Below are 9942 nucleotides of genomic sequence, written 5' to 3' on the forward strand. Positions count from 1 at the left end.
CCGCATCAATGTACAGTGTACAGAAATAAACAAAGTAAATAATGAAGGCTGTGCAAGTTCATGGCAATGCCAATTAGATGGTGCAGGTTATCCTAGAACAAATCACATACCCTTTGAACTTTAGGATGGAGTGTGATGCGAATGTGTCTGCTCAGCCATTACCCAAGCAGGCATTTGGCAGAAAACAGAGAGCACTAACAGTAGCATTTTGATTTTAGCATATGTAATCTAGTTTGCAAAATAGCACTGTTGAAATGCTATAATGTCAAGTTGCACGGCAAAAAAGAAACAAACACAAGAAAAGGAGAGGGTCAGATACCTAAGCATCCCACAATGTCTCAATGAGCAGAAAGAAAAGAAAGAAGTGGTATATTAAGATGGAGAAGCCGAGAAGCTAACCTCATAATGTCACAGTAACAAAATAATGTTCAAAATAACAATGCATGCATGAAAAGGAAAGTGCTTCATATAGGGATGAAACTTACAGTTAGCTGCTGAGCTAACTCAAAATATCCTGGCTTCTCCTGGAACAAGTCATGAATGTCTGCAAGGAAAGAAAAAATGAGGAAGAAGTTCAATGGTACCATTGATACGTTTACTCAACAAGTGCAGAAATCCTCTAATACTGAAACATACACTTTCTTCTTTGCCGAAGAGGACAATCCAGCAGCCTGCAAGAGAGGAACAGTGTAAAACCCCTTATATTTTGAATGAGATAATAATATTCTGCACTGCAAGCGAAGCAAATAATATGCGACTGCCTTTATAGCATTCAGTGGACATTTCCATGGCAGTGTGTCAAGTGCAAACACCACCGTAGGGGCAATTACGAAATTATCTTCCAATTTAAGCACAAAAGGAAATTGAGGATTCAGTGCATACACTATTGAGTATTGCAGCACCCTTCAAAAATTTCAACCTCAAACTTATGTACGAGTAAACAAAAACAATAATATTGCTGCGAGTGGTAGCATTTTTCTTTCAAGTTTCAATTCCTCAACAAAATAATAAGTTTATGTTTCTGTTAGCACAGAATGAATCTAAGTTTGACAGTTAAAGCATAGGCAGATTAATCTAAGAAGTGATATGAAATAGTTCGCCATGATTTGGTGGACAACCAAAAGCGAGTAAGCGACTGCACCCTAAGTGGAGATTGCACTTTGCATCTCAACCATTTCCATCAGGCACATTGTGCAACATAACCCAGTAGGTGACATAAACTTTAAACATTCATATTCTATAGACCCAGAAAAGATATGTAACTTTACATCACCAGCAAACTAAACATGTAATACGTAGTTGAAATGTGGCACAGTCAAACTAAATCCAAATAATAGTAGGGTAGGGCCATGAGAGTAAAATGATTGAATAACAGATATCCTGTAGTTTTTTTTTAAAAAAAAGAAGGTTCATTTCTTACAAATAAGTCCTTTATGAAATTTCCACAGAAATAAATATTTCAAAAGTGCTCAATAATGTTACCTCTCTCCATCACAGAACATGATGTCAAAAACAAACACACAAATGTCAACCTGCAGAGTGGTCAATCATTACCAGGCTGATAACAAGATTAATTAGTGGACTCAGCTTTCAGTTAAATATATATAAAAAAAGAGTGCCTATACTCAGGAAAATGCTCCATACTCCTACTAGGTACTCATTGGCCACGTGTATTATGTTTGAACACAAGTAATATTATAAGTTCTGTGCCAAGGACAATTGAAATACGCCGCACACCATAATGGTGTGCGAGTTAGTGAACTCTGGCAACATCTACTGCCTAATCTGCTACATGCATATTTAATTATTTGTAGTGATATATGACAATGATTGAAGAGAACCAGGCCACCAGGGAGTTGGGGTGAGAATATGATTTGTTCAGTTTAAGCTGTGAACCATAAACAATTAATTAGAAAAAAATTATGCCTGAAGTTCTAAAATTATTAGCACTAATCACATGAAAGTACAACCCAAAACAATACTGATAGCCCAAAGCAGTAATGTGATTAGTAAATTGCACAATCACCTTTATGTTATCGATTGCAATTGATGAGTGCTTGTTTCCTCTTTCTCTTGAAGATAGCTCTTGGAATGACATCAACTTATTTCCTTTCTTTCTATCGACTCCTACCACCTTGATTTGCACAGATGTAACAAAAACAGTTTGAGGGTAAAGAAGTGTGCTATCATGAAAAAAAAGATGGCAATTTCTTGTGAATCAAACTGACCTCAGCATCCAGTATAAAGCTGGACACCTCAGGCCTGCACAACTCCTTAATCATGTTCACTAGGTCAGGAAATCTTGGAGTTGATTCTTTCATTTGCCTCGAAAATATTCGCACAGATCCATCAAGTAATCTGTGAATCTGGGCACGCTGACCATCATACCTGGAAGTAACATTAATGAGAAAATTCTGAAGTTTTCATATCCAGAGTCGGAGTTTTCAATAAAGTGGTATTCTGAGCATGGGCCATTTGGTGGATAGTTAGGCTTGCAACTACTTCTGGTAAATATAAACTTAAACTTCATATTCGTAATGGTCTGACCGTATGAAATATACACGTTCAACAACAGTCATGAATAAATATTCCCTACCAAGTCCCAACTTGCTTCCTATGCACTAGAGTTTTCATGATCCTTCAAACATTGACATTAATTATGCTTAGAGTTATTTGTTTCTCAGTTATTGGCTCTCCCGAGCTGTTAAGAATTTGAAATTATCCTCCATCTCCAGAGTCCAGACTCAGGAGTGATAGAAAGCTCTTGGGCAGGCTTAAGCTACAGTCTTTGAAGATACTGTAGTTCAGGGCAAACCTGTCTGAACCAGTACAACTCGATGCCCAGGGGTTGTACTAAGCAATTCACAAATAACTTCATGTTAAAACAACCATATAGTTATTTAACTAGCTCTGTTCAGAACAATATCTTGAGAGAGGCAGAGAGCAATGGACATACTTGTACTCACACATAAATGATTTGCCATTAAAAGCTTTCAATGATTGGGTCAATCCATTAGTAATTCTGAAAAATAGCAAAAGTAACAAATAATTAACACTAAAAATAGAACTAAACTCACTCATTCAGACATGTGCATACCTTGCCAGCATAGGTGGAATAGGTGTGCCAGGCACCATTGCCAAGGATGAAGCTGAAAATGCAGTGCCTTCGCTCAGAAGAGAAGGAATGAGCAGATCCTGACAAATATTGTATTATTGTCGGGACAAATAGACTTCTCTCTCAGCAAGAATCATCCTATTTCAGTTTTGAGGTGAGTTTGACTATCATTATTTGCCAGATATATACTTCACAATGTTAATCATTTGTATCACCTTTGGAAAGCATCCTTGCTACCATCTGTGCCATTTATTTTACAAATAGACTAATAGCCATCCTTGCTGTTGACTGAAGCAAACTATTCTCTTGTCAAGGGAAAAATGCCTCTTGATATATAATGCAAGGCATTTATACCTTTTAAAAGGGTCAATGTACAACGACAAAGTAGAGCTGAGAGATTATTTTATATTACATTTTGTACTGACCTTATTGTGTAGAGATAGTTGTGTAGTGCAGGTTACAGCTTAGGTAACTAAATCCACAAGGTTTCATGTACGAGGAGTCTAATCTTTAGGAACGTAGACAGTTAGGATGCAATCAAAGCTAGGAAATTGTGTACCATGACTGCATCTGATACAAGATATTGGTTCAGTCACTTACCAGATTAGGAATGACATTGTATGCCTCAGCAACTCCAGTTGAAAGACTCTGCACAAAAAAGGAAGGTACAGGTAAACAAATTTGGTTCAGAACAATATGTGTTATAAAACAAACTATAATTATTATATGGTAAAGACATGCTGAAATGGAGAGTGGATGCTGCTATGGAGATTAAAAAAAATCATAAGAACATAAAAAAGTAAAGCTTTTGGAATTCAAACATAGGGATCTAATATAGTGTTCCGATTCCTCTTTTTCTTTAGAAAGAAATTTTCTAGTATGGGACACAATCAAGACTACTTCCCTCAGCACTGAAGTAAACAAGAGAATGGAGCCTTCATGTTCACTCTATGGAATATAAACTGCTTGTAGAAAGATAAATAAAGGTATAAAGCTGCAAAATTGGCTGTTATAGAGTTGTTTATAAGAATATATGAAGATCTGTCTGTGCAATTCCGTGCCACCTTTGCTCAGTGCTCACCTTATGGGTTGGTAGGTTCATGGACAAGTTCAAGCCCTCCCGACATATAATTTGCACAAAAGAATATTTTGTGTTTCTACAAACCTGTAGTTGTGATTGTATGCCTTCCAAGGACACCACAGGATCTCCTGCACACTTTCTATCAAAAACAACAGCATGTGCAAGCGCAGGTAATATCGTCTTCATCATAGCCCCGATACGCAAGTTACGAACCTGTCAAGTTACTGAACAATGAATTACAACTAATTTAACAGACATAGATGCATGTCACTAGAATAATGGTAACAGCGAAATGCAGAAGAAAGTTAAGCTCCAAGTTTCACTTTCCCCATATCTGAACACAGTAGAATTTCAAAATATTGTAATGCATGACAGTTGTATATTGATAAACCAATACTTGAAAACTTCAAATTGGAAGAGATAAATATAAGCAATTAACACCAAAACCACGACGCCCGTGTACAATCTGCAGCGATTCCATGCAATACAACTTCAGAATAAACATTGTAAACTACAAGGAAAAAAGAAGTTGATGGCTTACCAGCGTTCTGACAAGAAATTTCATCTCCATTTCCCTACAAGACCGAATAAGATGCAAGACAAGAATTTTTCTCCTTCCAGCACTCCCACTACCTGATATTGCACTAACAAATAAAAGATATAAAAAAGATAATCCTTTATCAGAGCCTCCAATAGAAACATACGACATTACGCAAAATATGACTCTTATTATTATCTTTGAAGCATCAAACAAAACTGGAGTATCTAGCAGATCTAAAAGATTTTCTTATTACTAGGACAAGAAAAACTGTAAAAAAAATATGATATAAAAAATGAGCAGATACTACTAACAAGACCTGTTGTTTGTCATGTCCATTACTACTAATCTATCAGAAGCTGGTTTGCCCTGTGAACTGATTGGCCATCATGTCACAAAGTCAGAAGTACAAACATCAGAAATTGTATTGTGATACACCATAGACATGGTAGTTAGTACTTATCATCTAGAAAAGATTAGTGAGAATTCAAAGTAGCTACTTTTGAGACTTAATCTTCAGCAATTAATTACATGCATGGCAAGATTCACAGGATTCTATCACAAAGGATGGCAGGCAGATAGTTTTAGTTTGTAAGTAATACCTTAGTTTCCGAAGTGTGGAATATACATCACGAATGGAGAGAGGACGAGGAGGGGCAAGTAATGTTTGATTCTGACGGCATTCTTGGGCAACATTACCTGCAAATTACAACCCATCCACTGTTAATACTTTTACCATAAACGGCAACTCAATCAGGAACAACCAGTGAATGAAAGTGCACACTGCACACTGCAGTTGAATCTTGCCATAAGCTTATCAAATGCAGTCATATGTCTTTACTTTGGAAAGACACAACCATGAATACACTAGAAGGAGATGAGATAACAAATTGGTACTTGCCAAGATCGCCATAAGTTTTGTACATCTCATGTATTTTAGATCTGCTGGTACCTAATGATTCCTCCAGAGCAGATACAACAAGACTCCCACCAATGTTCAGTTCCTAGCTTCAATAACAAACATGGGGTTAATAGATAATGGATTGGAGTGCCATAATTTTCCTTGAACTCACAGGAGAGATTGGCATGCCATATGACAAGGCATAACAAAAGTCGTACTGAAAAAAGATGAGTCAGGCATATCAGAATACCAGACTGTATACTAGAAAGTATCACAACTTGAGGTTCCATGCACGTTTTCATGATTCACATGAAAAGTAATAAGCTAAAAGTAGAATCAATCTATCCTTATTGAAATGTTTATTCACCACAACATTATGGTGCGATCTGGAACGTAGTAGTTTACTTAGGGAACCTCATATTTAGTGATAATGGATCTTCCTTTTCTTCATAGTTCCTACCAGAATCCCACATTCCAAAGAGGTCCTTAAAAAGAAGTGGTTAAACAAAGAGTAAATCTAGGAAAGAGGTGCAGTGCGAGATTTATGTACTTACCATATTTTCATGGTCAGGAGAAATTTTATTAGTGCATAGATAAACAGCAGGTAGCACATCATCAGGGGATAAGGCAAGCAAACTGCATTCCAGAAGGTAGGACATTAACCATTTCCCCCAGTGATGAACATATTCAGTGGATGATCAACATGTATAGATCAATTTAAAAGGAAAACATTCAGAAACCTCCTGAACATGTTGCAAAATGCTGCCGTAGTTTTGATCTTTCCTTTTTCTTTTTCAACCAGATTAAAAGTGCGAGCCAAGTGCAAGTATGGTGCAGGCTGTCCTGCTGCCCAGCAAGCTGCAGAAACCCAGATACATGGCATGACTGACTACCAAACAAGATGCTAAAAATGATCAGGAATAAGCAGCTAACCATGCTCAATAGGTAGATACTTCTCGATTGGCAGCGATACATTGGCAGAATCTGATTCTGCTAAAGAAGTTTGTACATGTAAGTTTGACACCTTTGGAGTAGCCTGAGAAGAATCACAAGCCAGGTCTGTGTTGCTACATTTATCTGTGGTTTCATTTTGCGTGTTCTGCAGCGCAATATTCTTATCAATGGCAGTTACATTGTTCTCACTTGAACTGTAAAATATATCAACTGCTACAGTTACATCTCCTTTTGCCTTCTCAAGCAAAGAAACTGCATATTCTCTGGACATGCCGCCATCTACAATCTGAAGAAGCTGGTCTACACTCTGATCTTGTGTTTTTGCTATATCAGTTAGCTGATCGTCACTTTCCACATTATTTTGGTGTGCCTTCACAGTTACTTTATCAGCTGTACCACTTTTAGAAGTGGCTGCTGTAGCTCTAATGAAATAATTTGTAATTGTGGACTGCTTGCGCCCACCAGATTCTGTTGAGGAAGTTAATCGTCCTTTCTTTTTTGGTTTGTTTGTAGTGCCAGAACCCCTCTTCTTTTCCTTTTTGGGTGTATTCGGTTTCTTTCCCGTAGGAGTCAAATTGACCAGTTTTGTAGAGTGTTCCACAGGCTTCTGTGAAAATAATGGACATTCTTGCTGACTACTTCCATCAGCAGAAGACCCATGATCAGAAGTATGTTTTTTCTCTGACTTGAGCGTCTCACTGCAAGAAATATTTGCTTCTTCAAAGAAATCTCTCTCCCGCTCAAAAAAATCAGATGCTGCTTTAACGACGTCACCACCTGAGCTAATCAGCAGATCCATGATCTGTTCCTCACTGACCCATGAAGGCAGGAAATCTGATAGTTCTTTCTTCATTTCCTCTGTAATATTCTCCCTCAAAGTATCCAGTTGTTCAGAAGCAGAAGTGATTGCTGGTAACAAAGCAGCATCCTCCCCATCATGCAGAATCGAGCACTTAGCAACATCTTTGCAGCTATGAGTAGCATCTGTTGACCTACGATGGAATGCCATCAAGAACTCCTGTTTGTTTGCTGTCTCGTCTACCAACCCAGAAAAATGCTTCTGCATTGCAATTGCCTCCTTACTGTCGAGCTTCCCAGCATCCACTCCAACAGTTGGGATCACCCGCTTTGGGTGCAAAAATTTAACATAGTCACGCAACTCGTCGTAGCTTGAGTGCTCACTATAAGGAACAAGATGGATCTCAAGTGAATCTTTCACCCTAACAGCAAAACCTTCCTTCTTGGTTTCATACATCCACCCGGTAGGTACAAACCCGACAGCCTTCATGTATCCTCTCTCCACCATGATCTCCTTCATCTTCACAAAATTTGGTCGGAAATAGGGCCATGTCTCCCCTAAGACATTCCACCCAATAACATGCACATCTGTTACTGATGCGTCCTCGGTGAAAACTCCATTCTCCCCACCAAAGCCCAACACTGTCAAAATCTCCATCTTCCTACTGTCCACATGGATTGAGCACCCACAGCGCCGTGCAACCTCCAGCAAAATCCTCTCTTTGCCCACGACATAGGTCGCGATCAGACACAGCACACGCTTTCCTGCCGCTGAACTCTCGTCTTTCACATGCTTGATCGCATTCACCACATAATCCACGGCCTCCTCTTGGGAAGGGAATGTGAACTTCGGGTTGCAGTATGTGGTGTCCAGGAACACAGCGTCAGCACGGACGAACTCCAGCAAGTAAGGATCGTGCGTCATAGACTCCGTGTAACGGAAGTCACCAGTGTGCACATACCTCTCGGTGTTTGGTCCAGGGGAGGAGAAGAGGAACTGGACGGCACCAGGGCAGTGGTTGGCGTCGACGGCGGTGACGCCCCACCCATCGACGGTCACACGGACACCGAGATCGAGGGCGACGACAAGCTGCGGCGGCACGGAGAGCACGGAAGAGACGAGGCGTGCCGTGGGCGCGGAGCAAAAGATGAGGCCGCGGCGCCAGGACGGTGCTAGGCCGCCGTAGTGGTCGGAGTGGAAGTGCGAGAGAAAGTAGGCGACAGAGAAGTCCCCGGCGTGGCGGAAGGCGTCGATGAGGAATCGGGAGCCCGGGATGAGTGCGGTGGGCGGCACAGCGGCTGGGACGGGCGGGAGCGGCGTGGAGGCGGAGGTGAGGATGGGGTGGGCGTGAGGCGAAGGGAGCGAGGCGAGGGAGGATAGGAAGAGCTCGGAAGTGTTAATGGAGAGCGATTTGGAGGCATCGGGGGAGGAGAGGAGAGAGGCCATTGGTTGCGGCGGATGGGTTTAGGGTTTGGAGGCGCCGGCGGCCGTGGCGGAGAAGGGCATGGTGTGGCGGTGGCGCGCGCGGAGAAAGGGGGGTGAGAGAGGCCCGGAGGGGAAGAAGTCAGAAGCGTACAGAGGACGGTTGGTGGATGTTGCCGGTAAGGTTGAAAACGGACGGGTAAAATCCCGTCCCGACCCGTGCCATTTTCCACATTTTATCCGTTCGTTTTCATTTTTCCGGAAAAAATTCGGATTCGGGACGGGTCACGAGTCATGGGTCGATAAGTTGCGCGAGCGGGACGGAAACGGGTAAGGCTCCGTCCCGATCGGATTCCCGGGGTCCCGTATTTGATTGGGATGGATCCAGATTTGATCTGGATATTCGACCCATGAACTAAAAACAGCCCAACAACTAACCCTAACCTTATCCTTCAGAGTCACCATCCTACACGGACATCCCCACGGCCCCACCCCCGCGGCCGCCACTACCCCTTCTCCTCCACCGCCGTGCCACCCAAGGCACCCCCACGCCCCTCCCAACCCTCACCATTCGGCCCCGGTCGCCCGCGCGCTCCGCGTCGCCCCTCGCCCTCACCCACCACGCCTGCCCGGCGGCCGCCTCGCGCCCACGCCGGCACCGACACGCCACCTCCCCACCCCAGTCTCCGGCTCTCTGCCTCGCGCCCACGCCGTCGGCAGCCCGGCTCCAGCGCGCGCCGCCGTCTCCATCCTGGGAAGATATCACGCTTTGAAATTGGAGCTGGAGGAGGAGCACGCCATTCCGAATCCATCTCCATGGCCCAGGAGAAGCACCTGGATTTGGGAAGCATGTTGCCAATGCCTGCATCGCAGCTGCAGCGACCACCACCTTCTGTGAAAGGCAGCACCACCAGCGGCTCCATTTCAGGTATCGCTCCTGATTTGAACATAGACACCTGCATCTGTGTCCTTTGCTTCAATTGTGGATTCATTTGTTCAGATACCTACATGAAAAAGTTTTACGATGACTATTATCAAGTGCCCCTTGATGAACTTGTCAATATTTTAAGAAAATTGTATTCCTTCTATGCTTCTTCTAAACCTGCTCCACCAAAGATAGCTGAACATGTCA

The 9942-nt window shown here is 42.1% G+C and overlaps 1 protein-coding gene across 4 annotated transcripts in view; it reads right to left on the reverse strand.

Moving 5' to 3' along the window:
• Window positions 1–8970, reverse strand: part of LOC101758137 (DNA ligase 6) — a 10732-nt gene extending 1762 nt beyond the window's left edge. The window contains exons 1-15 of one of the 4 annotated variants that reach the window (XM_012846390.2): window positions 6569–8968; window positions 6376–6493; window positions 6190–6271; window positions 5636–5738; window positions 5337–5433; window positions 4738–4840; window positions 4281–4409; window positions 3716–3763; window positions 3098–3195; window positions 2957–3022; window positions 2229–2388; window positions 2027–2134; window positions 1483–1532; window positions 637–671; window positions 486–544 (exon numbers count right to left, since the gene is read on the reverse strand). In XM_012846390.2, the coding sequence (XP_012701844.1) occupies window positions 486–544; window positions 637–671; window positions 1483–1532; window positions 2027–2134; window positions 2229–2388; window positions 2957–3022; window positions 3098–3195; window positions 3716–3763; window positions 4281–4409; window positions 4738–4840; window positions 5337–5433; window positions 5636–5738; window positions 6190–6271; window positions 6376–6493; window positions 6569–8834 (3522 nt within the window). In that variant the 5' untranslated portion in view covers window positions 8835–8968. The other 3 variants (XM_012846391.2, XR_001164115.2, XM_012846392.2) reach the window with 3 other exon arrangements.
• Between the last annotated feature and the right edge of the window lie 972 nt (window positions 8971–9942).

Source organism: Setaria italica, chromosome V (genome assembly GCF_000263155.2).
Source record: "Setaria italica strain Yugu1 chromosome V, Setaria_italica_v2.0, whole genome shotgun sequence".
Taxonomy (NCBI): domain Eukaryota; kingdom Viridiplantae; phylum Streptophyta; class Magnoliopsida; order Poales; family Poaceae; genus Setaria; species Setaria italica.